General features: G+C 46.8%; 6 protein-coding genes across 6 annotated transcripts; 2 read left to right on the forward strand and 4 right to left on the reverse strand.

Annotated features, from left to right (window-relative positions):
• Positions 1 to 9550: 9550 nt before the first annotated feature.
• Positions 9551 to 10498, reverse strand: F5J12DRAFT_819819 (ribosomal protein L21e-domain-containing protein). Its single transcript, XM_051745252.1, has 5 exons — positions 10376 to 10498; positions 10250 to 10318; positions 10074 to 10188; positions 9822 to 10015; positions 9551 to 9764 (listed from the first exon to the last, which is right to left on the reverse strand). The coding sequence occupies exons 2-5, from the start codon at positions 10308 to 10310 to the stop codon at positions 9652 to 9654; spliced, it is 483 nt and encodes a 160-aa protein (XP_051601891.1). The 5' UTR covers positions 10311 to 10318; positions 10376 to 10498; the 3' UTR covers positions 9551 to 9651.
• A 22-nt stretch (positions 10499 to 10520) lies between these two features.
• On the forward strand, positions 10521 to 11544 carry F5J12DRAFT_819825 (putative 40S ribosomal protein S9). Its single transcript, XM_051745253.1, has 5 exons — positions 10521 to 10572; positions 10625 to 10648; positions 10745 to 10799; positions 10870 to 11186; positions 11237 to 11544. The coding sequence occupies exons 1-5, from the start codon at positions 10565 to 10567 to the stop codon at positions 11412 to 11414; spliced, it is 582 nt and encodes a 193-aa protein (XP_051601892.1). The 5' UTR covers positions 10521 to 10564; the 3' UTR covers positions 11415 to 11544.
• Positions 11545 to 11950: 406 nt separating this feature from the next.
• Positions 11951 to 13112, reverse strand: F5J12DRAFT_781581 (uncharacterized protein; the record flags this gene model as incomplete). Its single annotated transcript, XM_051742570.1, has 5 exons — positions 11951 to 12035; positions 12087 to 12326; positions 12393 to 12569; positions 12832 to 12968; positions 13008 to 13112. 5 exons carry the CDS (start codon positions 13110 to 13112, stop codon positions 11951 to 11953), a joined length of 744 nt encoding a protein of 247 aa, XP_051601893.1.
• A 346-nt stretch (positions 13113 to 13458) lies between these two features.
• Positions 13459 to 13940, forward strand: F5J12DRAFT_891018 (uncharacterized protein; the record flags this gene model as incomplete). Its single annotated transcript, XM_051747442.1, has 3 exons — positions 13459 to 13495; positions 13548 to 13608; positions 13661 to 13940. 3 exons carry the CDS (start codon positions 13459 to 13461, stop codon positions 13938 to 13940), a joined length of 378 nt encoding a protein of 125 aa, XP_051601894.1.
• Positions 13941 to 14136: 196 nt separating this feature from the next.
• On the reverse strand, positions 14137 to 15021 carry F5J12DRAFT_904811 (ribosomal L28e/Mak16; the record flags this gene model as incomplete). Its single annotated transcript, XM_051748579.1, has 5 exons — positions 14137 to 14238; positions 14521 to 14703; positions 14758 to 14811; positions 14867 to 14926; positions 14989 to 15021. 5 exons carry the CDS (start codon positions 15019 to 15021, stop codon positions 14137 to 14139), a joined length of 432 nt encoding a protein of 143 aa, XP_051601895.1.
• Positions 15022 to 15132: 111 nt separating this feature from the next.
• On the reverse strand, positions 15133 to 16920 carry F5J12DRAFT_819847 (uncharacterized protein). The gene is made up of 4 exons (XM_051745254.1): positions 16135 to 16920; positions 15953 to 16083; positions 15835 to 15893; positions 15133 to 15769 (listed from the first exon to the last, which is right to left on the reverse strand). The coding sequence occupies exons 1-4, from the start codon at positions 16597 to 16599 to the stop codon at positions 15348 to 15350; spliced, it is 1077 nt and encodes a 358-aa protein (XP_051601896.1). The 5' UTR covers positions 16600 to 16920; the 3' UTR covers positions 15133 to 15347.
• Positions 16921 to 17326: the final 406 nt, after the last annotated feature.

Here is a 17326-nt window from a genome sequence, read left to right on the forward strand (position 1 = left end):
AGTCTACTTGTCCCTGGTTACTGAACTTCAACAAACCACTTTACTCTTAAAAGGCTCATTGGTCTCCCTATGTGTAAAGACTGACTCACCTTGCTTGTTGAACAAGATTGAGAAGCACCCCTCTACCCTCAATCAAATCCACCACTCTATAGGCAGCCACTAGGCTTTAATAGATTGCCTCCCTAGAGTCAGCACTCATGTTTCCCTATGTGTAAAAACACTTGTGCACCTGTTTCCTCTCTCACACTGACAGGTTTCTTTTGAGAAATAAATCCTCCCTCAGCCTTTGTTGTCACTATCCATAAAAGTGTCTAATCCCCAGAAATTGAGACCACTATTCCCTCCTTGACCTCAACAAACCCCTGGTTATCTTATCTATCCCAGTTTAGGGATTTGGAAATTGTGCTTAGTTCAGAAGAAGAAGACAATCAGAAGTCCAAGACTTCTTTTGGATCAGTCCTCAAGGAAGAACAAGAAGCATGTAATAAAGAAGAAATGTCCATGACAATCAGTCATGGAGATTTGGTTCCTGAAATGCCCCTGAGGACCATTTTGGAAGAGAAACTGAGACAAAGGTTGGAAGAACAAAGAGTCATGATGGCAGAGGAGCTCCACTGGGCCATGCATGCAACTATGAGTGACCCATTCCCAACAGGTATGCCTATTGACTCAGCTCCATGAGATTGGTATCATAGGAACTTCAGAAAGGCTGTACCCCCAGAGCTACCTGCTGGTGGCAGTAGTAAGGGGAAAGCCATAACCAATGATGATGATGACTACTCAAGCTCCCACCCAACAGAGGTTAAGAGTTTAATGTTGGGCATCCCAGAGAATATGACAGAAGCCACAATGGACTTCAGACCTGGATTACACAGGTCAAAGGTTACTTGAACCTGAACAGACACATCTATAACATGGAGTCCCTCAAGATTTCGTTCACACTCACATATATGACCAAAGGCATGGCAGTCTCTTTCACCAAGAACTACCAAAATGAAAATCAGATGCTCAATGGTACAATCTACTACACTGATACCTTTCAAAGGTTCATTGAAAGGTTGAAGGCCACCTTCAAGTCTGGCAACCAGACCACCCTTGCTATCCTATGCCTTTCAGACATCTCTCAAGGCAAATGAGAACTTGAAGCATACATTGCCAAGTTCACTGGACATGTAAACAAGGCTCAACTTAAGGAAGAGTCGTGTGAAGCAGGGATCTTCTTTGGAAAAGGATTGAATAAGGAGTATCATGACTGGGTCCTCAATTCTGGACATGCCCCTTCCACAGTCATTGAGTGGATACAGTGCATGGGAGAAGCTTGGACTGCAATTGCTATGAAGCACATCCTAGAAGGGAAGGAATCTTGGTATGAATGGAAATTCATTCATTACTGTGGAGGTTCCCAAGATCCTGATGCAATGGACATCAACAAATGTAAATGGAACATTAGACATTCTGGTTTGGAAATTAAATGCTTCAATTGTGAAGCTGAAGGTCACATCAAGCATGACTGTAAAGTCAAAGTCAAGACTCAACTCTCTAATGTCCACATCATTGTAACAGAAGACAGCATGAAGACCACATATGTCAGAGATCATGAAGCTAATGTGGAAGAGAAGAAGTTGTTGGGTTTTTAAAGGGGACTGATGAATCTCCTGCATCAGTCAGTCCCATTTCAATTTTGTCTGCTAAATGTACTTCTATAGATGATGAATCAAATATGCAAATTCATTCTCCTCTCAGGTTGGTCATTTTACCAGACTACAAGGCAGGAATATGGGCCTGTATTGACTCAGGCACAGAAGTTTCCCTCATCTCAGAGAAGATGGTCCAGAAACTTAGAATCCCAACCTATTGGGTTGAAAAGAAGTTCAAGACCACATTATTCACCAGAAAAGATGAAGAATGGGTCATGCGGAAGGTAACCCTGAAGATGGAAATCAAGGAGTGCATCATTTGAGTCAAATGCTATGTCAGGCCCCTTGTCAGAAAAGAACATGTCCTACTCAGGATGCCTTTTCTCAAGGAATACAAACCACAAATGAATTGGGAAACCAGCAAGATTACTTGTTGGGATGATGGGTTTGTTTACCCTGATGAAAAAGCTGACATTTCACAGGTAGTGTTGACAGATGCAGACAGTAAGAAGGAATCTTCCAGCCTGTCCCTGGAAGTGGTAAAATGGGAATTGGGTGAAACCCCCACTTTTAAAATCAATAAAACTACTTTGTCCACAGAACTCAAGGCCACCCAGGCAAAGGACAAGCAGGAAGTTACCCTCCCAGAAATGTACAAAGAGTTTGCCAAGGTGTTCATGGAAGACAATATCCCACTGCCAAAGCACTGTCCTGGTCTCGACCATGAGATTAGGTTACAGGATGACTTCAAGCCAAGAAAAGCAGCAGTATATCTGATGTCTCCTGATGAACTCAAGGTACTAGATGAGTTCCTGGACAAAAACCTCAAGTGTAAGAAAGTTTGACTGTCAACTTCACTGCAAGCAGCACTGGTGTTTTTCATCACCAAAAAGGATGGAAAGAAATGACTTATTCAGGACTATCACTATCTAAATTCATTCACCATCCAAGACACACACCTGCTGCCAAATCTGCAGGCACTGTTTGATGAACTTGTTGAATCGAGGTATTATGCCAAGTTTGATATTTGATGGGGGTTTACCAACCTCCAGGTAAGAGAAGGAGATGAGTGGAAGGGAGCCTTCATAACTCCCCAAGGGCTGTTTGAACCAACAGTAATGTTCTTCAGCCAGTGCAACTCACCACCTTCTTTCCAGTGATATATGGACAAAACCTTCAAATCTCAATGTGGAAAGCAAGTAGGATATATGGACAATGTCACAATTCATGGGAAAACCAAAGAAGAACTGTGACAATGAGTACAGGAGTTCCTGACAATATGCACCAAGGAGGAGTTACACCTCAAGATCAACAAGTGTTGCTTTGAGGCTGAAGAAATTGAGTTCCTAGGAATGATCATAGGAAAGGGGCATATCAAGACTTCACCAACAAAGACCAATGCCATTAGTACTTGGGAAGCTCCTGGCAATCTTACAGAGCTTTGTTGCTTCTTAGGCTTCTGCAATTTCTACTGAAAGTTTATCCCTTCCTTCTCAAGTGTCACCAGACCCCTGCATGACCTTACTAAGAAAGGGGTTTCATATCAATGGACTCCTGAATGGAACATGGCCTTTGAAAGGCTCAAGTCTTTGTTATGCTCCTCCCTGGTCCTCATCATCCCCAACTTCTCAAAGCCTTTTGCATTGTTCACTGATGCTTCGAAGCTCAGAATGGGAGTGGTACTTGCTCAAAAGGGGCCTGATGGGGAATGGCACCTGTGTTCCTACCTTTTGCAGCTGCTAGTTGGTGCAGAACAGCAGTACTAAGTCTATGACTTGGAAATGCTGGCTGTCATTCAAGCCCTCAAAACCTTCTGCCTGTATCTCCTCTCCCCGGTCGAACCTACAGTGGTCTTTACAGACCACAAAAACCTGGAGTATTACTGCAAACTGCAACAACTTACTCCATGGCAGGCCTTGTGGGCTGCAACTGTCCAATCATATCCCATTCATTTCTCTTGGCAGGCTGGTCACCTGCAGGTCCCTGCCAATACTCTCTCCTGCAAGGGAACTTTGGAGGAACCCACCCCAGTGGCCACAGTCCTTCCCCCAGACATTTGGCTTTCAGAGGGGGTGGATTCTCGTGTTCACCTCGTTTCTCCAACTTTTTCACTTACAAAATTACAAAAACATTTAAAAATTAACTGTCTTGCCTGCATTGGCCATCTTCCTGCTCAGTTGGAACGCATGAAACAAAACTTGAAGCCATATTCTTGTCCATATGAGGACAAGTCAATGAAGAATCAGCTGCCTGACACTTGCCCTTTGAGGAGTAATGACAAAGGAGCACAGGGAGTTTACGCTATTCTGTGGAACTGTATGAGCACATCAAGAATGAAATGCCAAAGGACTCTACAGGTCCAGAACCCAAGGACAATGTAACCATCATGAAAGATGGAACAAAATGGTTTGGAACTACACATCTGTATATTCCCCCTGAAAATCACCACCACTGCATGCATTCCTATCATGATCACGAGTCAGCTGGCCACCCTGGACAAAAGGCAATGTCTGTGAAGATGCAAAAGGAAGTATGGTGGGAAGGTATGGGAAAAGACAACAAGGCTTATGTGTCAGGATGTCCTACATGTCAAACTACGAAGGTCATGACTCATCCACCAACACCGCCAGTCATTCCCCATGATATGCCAAAGACTGCATTCCCATTCCAACAAATATCTATGGATCTCATCACAGATCTCCCAATTTCAGGAGAACACAAATATGACTCTATTCTCATGGTTGTCAATCAGGGCTTGTCAAAGGCCACCCTGTTTATACTGTGCCACAAAACAATTGACTCCATTGGGATCACCCAGCTCTTCCACCAGTTCATTTATTCCCATTTTGACATCCCTGAGTCAGTAATCTCATACTGTGGACCACAATTCACTTCTTTGTTTATGAAGGAACTGTACAAAGCAATAGGGGTAACTCCCAAACTCTCGATGGGTTATCACCCACAGACTAACAGGGAAAGTGAACATGTTAGTCAAGAAGTGGAGGGGTACCTTTGGCTGTACTGTGCTGAAGTGCCAAATTTGTGGGCTGCCAAGCTCCTGTCTGCAGGATTTGCCCACAACTCCCAGATCCACTCCATTCATCAAATGATGCTGTTTCCACTACTCCTCGGGTATGACCCATCCCCCTATCCAGAAAAGTGCCTTACCATGGTACCCTCAGTCAATGAAAGGCTGGAAAGGCTGGCCTCAAGCCACAATGTCACCATCCTTGTGCACAAGAAAGCACAGGACTTGATGCATTCACACTCAAAAGGGTCTTATGTGCTGCCAAAGGTCAGAGATCAGGTTCTCCTTGATACTGGACATCTCCAAATCAAAAACCAGTGTGACAAGATTGTGCCCCAACATCTTGGGTCCTTCAAGGTGACTCAGGTCATCTCCCCAGTCACCTTCCAATTGGACCTCCTGCCAACTTGGAAGGTTCACCCAGTCTTTCATGCCTCTCAGATCTTTCCTTTCAATGAAAATGACACCTATGGGGCTGTGCCTGCAGCACAACTGCCTGAACTTGTGGATGATGAAATTGAATGGGAGGTCGAGTCAATAATTAACCACAAAATAGATGGGCACAGAGGGAAATGAAAGTATTTGGTTAAATGGAAAGGGTTCCCCCATTCATCAAATACTTGGGAGCCTGAAGAACATATAAAGGACCATGCTTCAGAGGCCCTTGACCAGTACAAGCTTGCCCATCATCTTCAAAACTGATGAATTCCCCTCACTCAGTCAACACCGAGAATGACTATGCCAATCTCCCCCTTGCAGAATCCCTTTATGACCCCACAACCAACAGGGATGACCTCTTCATCCTGCCCATCACTGTCTATGCCCCAACCTCACCTCCAGCAACCACTTCCAGCTTTCCTGACTTGTTCCCCTCATCCCCCATCTTGCAGCCTCATGCAACATTGCCCCCTGTTGCCTGCCCTCTCTGACTGCATCCACATGTGTCCTTCTCAATTAAGAGGGCCCCCACCCCCAAGGCCAGAGTCCCCCCAGTCAGGGACAGTAACCAGCAGGGAATGGGAAAGGGTAAGGCATGAGTTGACAATGACTCCAATAACAGACCAACCTCTGGCAGTGGTACCCATGCTCCCCAACCTTCCAACATATGCTCCACCTTCTCCACCTACTCTGATGGAGCACACCATGCCACACTCAACCTCCTCACCTTGGCAGCCCTTGCCAGGAATGACAAGCCTCAACTACCAGTCTCAGCAAGTGACTACTTGGATGTTGTTAGGGTGCTTGATGTCTTCAACAGCAGGGATGACATTGATGGGTGCACACCAGAACAGGTTAAGTATTTTGGGCTGTTGTCTGAAGTCTACAGAGTGACAGACATAATTAACCATGCTGTCTCCAAAATATGCACCCGAAAACTAAATGGTATGATGCCACTCTCCAAAGTCATTATGATTAACATGCTGGAAAGAGGCTCTTCAGAGGTTTTAGAAGCCGTTACAGGTGGGGCCTACCATCATCTTCTTCACCAACAGATCAGCAAGTTCCTTGTGCCACCCACTCTCAACTTCTTGATTGTATCTGGCCAAAGCAAGAGGAATCATCAGCTTCAGGATGGAAAGAGGAGAAGCCAGTTGTCACAGATCAGGAGAATGAAAAGATGTGGCATGCACTAGAGTTGACTTATGTCAACAGAGCAACCTTGTATAAAGAGGTTGGTGCTCACCTTGGTACTGGGACTCACAACTTGGCCTGGGAGGTCTTGCTTCAGGATGCCATGTGGAATGGTCTCCACAAACACTATCATAATGCCATCCACTCCACTGACCCTCTCCCTTCAGCTCCCTTCATCCCTGTACCTGCAGATCAACTTTGGTTTTACCTCAGAGGGCAGTCCCCTGTCCCCACTGACCACCCCCTGTACCAGCACACCTGTTACCAGTGTTGTTACCTGGGACATTGGTCATGCTGCAACAGATGTGGCTCCCACTATACTCCAGCCCTCAAGGAACCATCATCTCCATTGCCACCATCACCCATCACCTCTCACACTCGTTCCCATGTCTATACTACTTGCTGACCCCTTTCTGCATGCCCCACTAATGCACCAGGCCCATCCTCAAGGGTCTGAAGATCTTAGAGGGGGGGTGATGTTATGCCCATGTCAGGGGTCTTTCCTTTTTCAACTTCTTGCAGTCACATGCATCATGTGCCTTATCACATCTCTCATAAGCATTGCCATCTTGGGGGCTTGCCTGCTGCAAGGCTCTTCTGGATCTCCCATCAGCAGTGTATTTCCAATACCTGTCAACACTGTGCCTCCCATCTGATCCAGTGTTCCACTGCCCTCTCTGATGGACAACTTGTTATGTTTCTCCTCTCTGACTCATTTATATTGCTTATATGTTTCCTTCTTGCTCCAGTGTCAGGCTCCTTGCTGTGCATTGATTGTGCAGCTAGTATAGCCTTCATTTCCTTGTCTACCCCCATCATATGACACCATATGACTTGTTCTGATTTATCTATTTGACTGATTGTATCATTGATTACTGTGGATACATGTTGTGATGTGTCCTGTCGTGACTGGTACAGTACTCATACTTAGGAGTATATAAACTCATGTACTTTACCATGTTTTGGAGGATGACGAGCTGCAGGATTGTCAAGTCTATGGAGAGGAATATACTCAGACTTCAAGTTGGTTGAAGCTGAGGTGCAGTAAGGAAAAAATAAACTGCTAAGTGTCCGCTTTTGGATTATGTAATGCTGTGCTTGGTGAACCACAACTAAGGTAAAGGTGATAAACTCCAACACCATGTATCCTCAGTTTTTTGATTACTTGCAACTCAGCTTCACCCCTTTGCTTTTGCCCTCATTCCCTCCTCCATGTGATCTCAGAAGAACTCACCAGAAGGAGTGAACCTCTGTTGGGCTATCACAATAACTGAGCCATAGGGGTTATGACAAGTTTGGCCCAGAGTATCCCCCTCACATGCATCATGCCTAGTCTATTTGACAAAGTCACTCTGCTTGGGCATAACACTTCCCTTCTTGAGACAAATGATGTCACCAGTGACAATACCAGCCCTAGTGAGTGTCTGGTTATTGATATCCATGAGGATGTCAGGCCTGATCAACTGGGGTTCAAGTTCCTGTTCACAGAGGGTGGCATTGCAAGCACTAAGGTTCATTTCAGCATAGTGAAGAAATCAGGAGAGATGAGAAGGAGATGGGACAGGTGGTGAAATGGGAGGATCCTGTGGCACACATGTGGGTGTCACAGGAGGCAGAACTGGAGAAGTGGGGGTAAAGGTGGGCTGAGGGGGTCTAGATACACTGGGTGACAGGAGGCTGGAGTTTGCAAGCATCTGGAGAAGGAGAACACCAGTAATAGAGTTGATATCAATGTTTTGCAACACCTGGGCTTGCACTTTGCAGGCTGGATGCAAAAACAGCACTTTGTTGCTCCAATTGAAAGACTCAAGGTTTGGGGGAAATGACAATGCAGCTTGCCCTTCATCCTACAGATAGTTTAGGGATAGAATGTTTGTGAGTAGCAAAGGACTTACCAATGCATGGCACCAGTCCAGTATCATGGCAGGTGAAAGGGGTATTGGCCCCACTGGCCCAATGTAAGTCATTCCTTCATCATTCTCATTCTTGTAGTGGCTCAGGACTTTCATGTGCCACCAGGCAAGGTGCATATCAAGGTCTGAATGTTTCTGCTTTCCACTATCCTCACCAGATGAATTGCTTTCATCTCCAGAGCCATTGATAGTTGGAAGTTTCTCCACATGTTTCATATTGACATAGATCTTCATTGGGCCAGTGTGAATGCTACAAATCCTCTTGACCATGTCCTTGTAGTCGACTTCATTATCAACATCAATTGCATTACTGATGGCTTGGCTAAGGTAAAGCATGGTTAACACAGATTTACAGAGTGAGAAATGACTTACCTCTGTGCTTTGGGCAGTACAAACTTGAATGGAAAATGTTTACTGCTTGAGACCCTATATTGTCCTAGACCATGCTTGTCCAGTACATGTTGTAGAAAATTGAGGTAGTTAGTATTGTTAACAGCAAAAGTAAGCTCTTTTGTCTTCATGGTTGCTTTTGGTGTGGTCTTTCCCTTCTCCTTTTTCTTGGGTCCATAGACAGAAAGCAAAATCATGAAAGAATGTAATTTTTCTGCATCAGGAGTGGGGGATTGTGACAGCAATGACATGTTGAAAAACAAGTCTGCCATAGGGACAAAGTCTAAGTATGTGCTTACAGTACACAATGTTACCATAGAGGTGGTTTTGGGGTCCTATCCCAGCTATATCTGAACAGACTAATCATCAAACAGATTTTCCACATCATTTTGCAAACAGCTGTAATTTGATCAATGGTATACCTAGGAGGGTTTCAGTAGTGCTTGGGGGCAAGGGTGGCTACACAAAGTATTAAATATACAATACCCATTGTTATTTGAATACCCTGCCAAAAAAAACTGACCAGATGTGTAGGTAGTGGTGTGGATTCATTGTGCAGTATCAAGTCACATGATCATAACCAAACATGGTCATGTGGGCCCTGGCCATCTACCCCTATTTTCTCTTGGGGATTAATATGGACTGAATTACAAGCCAATCTTTGAAAAAGTGCAAACATCTGGACAGTTCTTGAGTCACTGTATGTCAAGGGTTGGTACTTGGTCAGAACTTAGCCTCATTGAAAGTACTTCATATATTCACTGACTTGACACATGAATAAGCCTTTGTTTGCTATCTTAAGAGGTAAATTACTTTGAGGATGTGCATACCTGAAAATTCATCATTTCAAGCAGTCAAAACAATCTCCCAGGTTATTTAGTCTTGATGGATCAATTATCTCACTGTCCACTGACTTAGACAAGAATCACGCTATCGCACGAACAACGGTGTTTGCGCAGCATGTCGAGTCATGATTGCATGGGCACATGGTAGTAACAATATGCAGTGATAGCATAGACGATGGAACAGTAGACAAATACACGCAGCGCGATTAAATCTTAGTTTCGTACGCTACTGGTGCCATCGTTTGTGGAGCGTTGTCGGCAACCGAAACGATATGTGCTTCACGAGGGGCTGCGGGAATGCGCTTGAGGCACACACGTTCTTTTGGGAGAACGGCATTAATTATAAAAGATAGACACTAAAACAACGGACACATACCGCCCTTCTCCTTGGCTTCAACGTGTGCCTCGTGATTCCGCTTCACACGATCCAGAAATTCTTGTCGGCACTTCGAGTGCTTGACGTGCTCGACCCGGAGGTTAACACGCTTTTCGATGTAGCGATTCCCCACCACCTTGTAAACGATCACGCCGACGGCATGTGGGGTGACGTTGTAGACAATGCCTGTTCGTCTGTTCGCCAGTAGTCAGCATAGGACGGGAAAAACAATAACAGCTAAGACGAACGAACCCATGGTAGTACTTATGGGGCATACCCTTTTGTTGTGCAGCGTTGGCCTTGATGTCCACGATGTCACCGACACGATAGTTGACCAAGTAGGTCGAAAGTTTAATTGGGCCATGGTCTAGGTGTTGCAAACTTGTATTAGCGTCGGTCCTGCGAAACGAGAAACATGAAGTTATTACCTTTGAAGCCCCGCTTGAACATGTCGCGCGTGCGCGCGCGGTAACCAAACGAGTGCGGCATCTTGATGTCTGCTCCAAAGTCTGATCAACGAAGCGGCCCCACCGAAGGCCACAAATGATACTTACATCGTTAGTGTCGGTATCGACGTCGAGAATGTCAGGCTTGAGCTTGAGGCCAAAGAGTTGACTCGGTTATCTCCGAGTGGCTTCAGTGCAACTGTACAGTTGTGGCTGCTCGTCTGTTGTCCCACCTAATTTGGTTACCCAACCGTGGACAGCTGAATCCCGTCAAGGCGACGTCTATCCTCAAGAAAAATGCCAAGGTACAGTCCTGTTCATGCCGCTTGTTGCAGGATGGATCTGATATGCTTGTAGAGCACCACGGAATCATAACAAAACGTGAGCCATCTCGTTCTTTTGGGATTTATACGGAAGTCTGTGTGGGGGTTTCTGGGTGCTGATGGAGTCTTGCTATTCTCTGTGGTAATTATCCAGCTACAAGGTCCCTCGTCGACCATTCGAGTCTTCCCGTCTCGATGCTGAGCTCAAGGTACCGTAAATCTCATATGATCTGGGGAGATACAAAAGCGCTGAAGATGTTTATTTCTACGCTCATTTAGCTTGCTGGCGAGTACGGCCTTCGCAACAAACGTGAAATCTGGCGTATCGGTCTCGTCCTTTCGAAAATTCGTCGTGCTGCTCGTGAGCTCCTCAAGCTCGAAGACAAAGACCCTAAGCGACTTTTCGAGGGTAACGCCCTCATCCGTCGTCTTGTCCGGATTGGTGTCCTCGACGAGACTCGCATGCGGCTTGATTACGTGTTGGCATTGAAGGTCGAAGATTTCTTGGAACGTCGGCTGCAAACTCAGGTGTTCAAGACTAACCTTGCAAAGAGTATTCATCACGCCCGTGTGCTCATCAGGCAACGCCACATTCGGTAAGTCAGAGCAAATGATACGCCAATGGCTGAGCACTCATTCCTCTCAGTGTTGGAAAGCAAATCGTTAATGTGCCATCGTTTGTGGTCCGTCTGGATTCACAGAAACACATTGACTTCGCCCTCACCTCGCCATACGGAGGTGGACGTCCTGGTCGCGTCAAGCGCAAGCGCGCTGCTGCCGCAGCCAAGAGGGAAGAGGGTGGAGACGAGGAGGAGGAAGAGTAAACGCTTCACTATTACTTATATTAGGTTGTATGTCATTTCCTACATCACGATGTCCTTCCATGCTATGGACATATGCCAAAACACTCCATGACCTCACTTCTGTTTACTTCTCCGATAGTGAATTACTAAGACAGATCGGTTGGCATGCAATGCAGGAAGCACGTAAGACCAGAAGAATAAGGAAACTCGAATGTGTATTACAAGGAAATGGCCTTTCTGGTTCCCCGAGAAGCAATATCCACCAACCCTCACTCTATAGTGTACCGCAGGATCGATTCAACCTATGGTTTAGCTACCCCACCCCACTCTCCTTGAACCTCTTGATGTTTAGGGTTAGGTCATTGGATACCAGTTCGTGAACGCCCGGTCTCTGCTCATGGTCTTGCACCGGTTGTACGGTTCCAGCTATCCACTTAACTCATACACGGTTATTATGATTTTGTCCAGATAGTTGATACTGCTAAGGCTGAGGTTTCGGGAAGACAATCCTTCTAAAGATGTGCCTTCCTCCAAAGCCGTCTTCAGACTTGCTTCCATCAGATTTCGAAGTTGTGCAAGTCCCTCACAAAACGCAGCTTTGAGGGTTTCAGTTTTTTTTCAAGGCCCTTGCTATATTGACTCCTACGACACTCGTAAGGTAATGAAACAGTTGAGGAGCTCTGTGCAACTCACCTTCCGTTGTGAGGCGTTCCACGCGAAGTTGGCGGTAGCAGATCTGCGATACCCACAATACATCCGCTTTCGGAAGAAGCTTCCCACCCTTGACAGAAATGTGAGTAATGTGTTTCATACGGGAACTTGGACACATAAAATCCAGTAGCAGAAAACCCAAATCTTTCGCTGCCTATCGGGCCGTCTATCCATGCCTGTGGGCGACCACACGGATTGGGCTGCATTAAGAGGAAGTCGCGACTTAGCACAAAGTATGCACCCGAAATCAATATCAACGGCACCTGCAAGAAATGTATGACCACGCACGTAAGCACATAGCCACTGGAGCCCCCAGTTGCAGCTGAATTCAGGTCGTGCTGAGAGAGAAGACCTTGACGGTCATTAACAGTGGTCTCAATGCGGGCATTTCTTTCAAATATTCTTGGGGTCACCTTCGTGCCGCCGATATTGTTAACGACAGTGTCGAACCGCAGTGATCCCAATCTGTGTAAGTGATACACCCGTATTACAAGGATGCCGAAGTATAACGCACCAAATTCAGGTTTTGTTTGAACACTGACAATCGGGACTCGAGCGTGGTTCCACACCTGAATTTGAGTAGCTTCTACGAGCCCTACCTAGTTTAACTTTTAGGCTATTTGGAACAAGACCTTGTGATCTATCTTCTCCGGCATCGAAAAGCAACATCTTTATCGCTATCGGGCACCTCAGAGTCGACCAACAGATAGCGACAGGCTATACCTACCTGCTGTAGAGTCCCAAACCTTGGGTAATGGTGCCAAACATTTCTACCCGACATTCACGGAAACGCTTCCCCAGGACGGCGGCGAGGAAGTTATATATGTACCTGATGTGCCTCGTGCTTCTTTTGCTGCGTAGGCACTACGTGTGATTCGAATTGTGTGTTGTCAGAGTGCAGACCTGAACAAACATCCTGCTCAAACCAAGTCGTGATTGAATTAGATCGCAGGTGAACTCGGCAACGGCTCTGGCTGCTGCTTTATGCACTTTATTCACCCCCAGCATGGTCGTGCGTTTGTAGGAGATGGACTGTAAGATGAGGGCCGAAAATGCAGAGATCGACGGGAAGGATGGTGACTGGAGGGTGTTGCTGGGTTTCCACCCACTTTAAATGGAATCCCATCATTCCCCTCGAGTTTCGTGGTAGCTGTAGGGTCGCGCATACTACTCCACATGCAACGCTCGGACCTGCGGCTTTTGTGAGTTGTATAAATGACGATGACTCCGGAAAAGGTCAAACGTCAACTGACCGTTCACGTGCAAGTCAAAACTGTAACTGGGCGCAACAGACTTTGATATAAAAGCGATAGCGAGGCCCCCAACCAATGCCAGCCCCTTCTTGTTATCTACCATGTCTGAAACTCTACTCGCGCAGCATCCCCCCGCAAGTGCGTCTCACCGCTGTCCCTGTTGTATCAGCTTACACCCCTATCTTAACAGTCAAAGTCGGAGGTCGGCGCCTCTCCGTCGGTAACAACAAATACAAGGCTCACACTATCCCGTGAGATATGGAGTTGCTTGGCATATGGATGTCTGGGTTAATCACCTTGCAGTGGTGGAAACTCCACGAATCCGAGTTCTAATGGAACCGAGAATCCTGACTACCCTCGCCCAACTGCTCACGAGACCGACAGAGCACCTCAGAAAGAGGATGAAGCTCCGAAGAAGCAAAAGAAGCAGGGCCACCGGGCGCGGGACGACAAACAGTTTAAGGAGAACCCCAACAAAAAACTCGACGCCATTCAGCCCACCAGAGATAGTGTGGCCAGTAAGCATGGGTTTGGAGCTGCTGGCAGAATTGGACAACCCATGTCCAAAGGGCTCATTGTGTAAGCTAGGAAGGGCGATGTCTTCGCTGATAGTACGAGTCGTATAATGTTACAGACTGCCTCAAGGATTATACCTGTATGCGTACTTTCGACACTGATATCCTGAAAGATCATCACATCCTCGTGATACGAGAATAAGGAGAGCAATCCGTTACGACTAAGCATAACCAAGCAATGCAGAACACTAGAAATACACGCGATTAAGATCGTGCAGCGGCCTTCCTGCCCCGGAGCTTCTTCGGTAGTGCAGGCTTCTTCTCGTTTTGAGCGGCAATGAGAGCAGAAGTGCGGGCAAGTGCAGCCTAGCAAGGGGAGATGAGTCAGTGAGCGTTCTTCCCCAGGCAGTAATCGAGTAATTAAAAAAATGTTAGCGTCATTCGCGCCACCTTCAGTAAAACTCTGGAGGATAAAAGCATAGTGGCGATAAGCTATATTAATCTTGCAAACATGTCCACGCCCGGCCTTCCTTAGCACCATTATAGGTGTATCCAGCGGGTTCTAACGAGAGTGCGTTCGTTCCATAAAGCGAATCCCACAAGATGTATACACGAAAAACAATGGAATTGAATGGAGTAACGACTCACTGTCCGCAAGTCAGGGCGGTATCCCCGCTTCGCAAGACCGGCAACGACGCCGAACGCGCGCCGGGGTCCTGACCGGTTGCGGATCGTCAAGGTAGTCCGAGCTGAGCGAACAGCGTGAGGGGAGACTTTAGACTTCCGGGTAGTAATCTGGATGCCTGAACCCGAGTCCTTGATATCGATAGTCTATACGAAGACAACATTCAGCATCTCGTGAGAAATGGCAGTGAAGGGGCTTGCCTTGGCATTTGAAAGGCCAGAGAATTTGTGTGAATGGAGATTCCGGAGGTTACCCTGCCCAGTCATTAGTAAGATGTATAACCGAAAGAGCTACGCGGAGATCACGGACGTGCTCAGTGGAGAAGGTCTTTCCTTCAGGACCCCTCTTTACCATGAAAGAGTTGTAATTCTGCATGATTGGGGACCTCTGTCAGGACCTGCTGATAAACCAATTCATCAAGGCTCACTAACGCGGAGAAGGAGCCACTGGAGATCGGAAGACATTTTGGGTTCGTCGCTCACGGCGTTCGTGCAAGTATGGACGAGTGTCCTCAGCGAGCGAGGGTGGCTGAACCAAACTGTACAGTCGACGCAAACATTGGCAAATAATAACATCCCGCCGCAGATCTTTCTCATAGTACACAAATTCATGAAGTGGTTTGGCTGGTACAAGTACATATATAATGCTGGGAAGCTGTCGTATCTCAGGAAGTGTGGTATGGGAGTCGGTTACAGGTGCGGAATCCGGACAGTTAAACAAATTTCGGGCCAGAATCGCAACGTGCCGCGATGCTGAAGTGGTGGAAACGCGTAGCCGGTATGTTTAAAAATCATCCCAACGTGTGGTTGTCCTTTCTGCCTGGGATAGTGACTTGCCTGGAATCCCTCGCTGGACCAGCGTCCAAACTCGCCGCGTCAAGCGTACTAAAACTCTTGCCAATTACTAGAACTTGGCTCCCACCCTCCCCAAGCGAGCCACGCATATGTTCCGAATTCGGCTTGCACGAGAACCCGCGACCAGATGTTGGTTGGCTGTGAGTGCGAACCCACTCTGATCCAGAGAACCACAGCGTCGCGCACAATACACCCATGACAGCTATGTAGTTGTTGATCACAACTATCACTATGCCGGCAGTGGGGTGTCTGTCCGTCATGATCAAGATGATTTGTGCAATGTTGAAAAGGAGAGGGAAGACGAAATTTGCCACAGAGATATAAAATATTTGGCGGAAATGCTCTGATATACCGCCGACTGCATATTGGGAAACACGCAAGTTATTTTGCTCGTTTCCGAGGAACCAGGGAGGCGGCACTCACCCTTTTGTATCAATGATGTACGGACGTGGAGTTTGTAAAGGAAGAGGCCGACGGTGTATCTTTCGAAAATGTGACAGCTGAGCTACCCAGTGGACCGCACGGAGGGCCGTCAACTCACAGGTTGTCTGCCATCTGTATTATCCATTCGGCGACGATTTTAGGATTACGATACCAGCTAGCGTCTTGCTCCGGGACAAAAGGACCCTTAGTGATATTTTCAGACTTAATATAGTCGTCGAGGAAAAGAGCCTGTACAATGTGTCACCGGCAATGGACCTGATCAACGACGAAGAAACGCACTAGGACTACCACTCGAGCACATTTGACACAAAATGGGAATGCAAATATCTTCACCAGTGTGACCGGAGCAGTGCTGGTGATGGGGTAGAGTACAACAAGCCGAGTCAGCAATATCGAGTCGTAAAGTAATGGACACCAGAGAGCAAAGGTGATGGCAACAACATAGTACTGCTTCCACGCATGATTGAACGGGTCGATTATCACCTTCCCACAGGCTAGTCCAATCAGTGTTCCCAGTGTCAGGGCGAGACAGATAGCGAATATATTCAATCGGAATGCCACGCGGCGCCGAGACTCCCTCGTGGAGAACACGAAAAGGGCCACAAGGAGGGTAAACAAACATGCAGACAACGCGGTGCTTGCAAGGATATAGTTGAAACTCGGACGTATGGCGACGACGAACGCGCTTACGGCCTCTGTACCTTTTACTGAGGGCATTGGTGACACGGAGGCACCTGACTGCATACATGGACGTATGATATACCTGCCAAAGGAAACACCATCAATACCCCTTCCATAAAAAAAGACTGGGCCGAAACCGCTGAGCTCAGTTGTGGTATCGATGACGATACAAATATGAATTTCTCGCTACTCGCCGCTTGCGTGTGTCATATCAGAATCAATTGGCAAGAAAAAAAAATAAGGGACCAATCGGGAAGTGAGAGGGACATCGTTCACGAGAGGGGGAGGCATTTCATCAGTTCGAGATGCTGGGTGCATGAAACACACTATTAGAGCGTGATGCGTTGCATGTGCATGAACTATACGGAGTTGTGTCAGTTCGAGTATGAGTTTGGTTTTATTTGGCTATGTCCTCAAAACGATACTTGCTTTCAAGGCGCAGCATCACACCATGATCTGCTCCCTATCTGAGAGCGCTGCTTGCGGCGTCACGTCAAAACGTCCTGATCGATCGGACAGGATGATGTGGTTTCAGGCATAACAGATAGTTCCGGTACTTGAGAGTTTTCAGGAACAAATGATCGACACGGACGAAACGTGCTCATTCCAAACTTAGCTTGAAACAGACCGAGGTGACATCGCAATACTGTGATCAATTTGACAGGCATGATCTTCTAGTCGACGAGTTGGCGAGGTACAGGCTTTTGCAACTCGGACATGCCTCGGGTTGACAAGCAACGATTTTTCAGTGTTTGATATCTACTAACCTAGTACTGGCACTCTGCATAAG

The sequence above is a fragment of the Pisolithus orientalis genome, assembly GCF_024613125.1.
Source record: "Pisolithus orientalis strain OTSU chromosome Unknown F5J12scaffold_8, whole genome shotgun sequence".
Taxonomy (NCBI): domain Eukaryota; kingdom Fungi; phylum Basidiomycota; class Agaricomycetes; order Boletales; family Pisolithaceae; genus Pisolithus; species Pisolithus orientalis.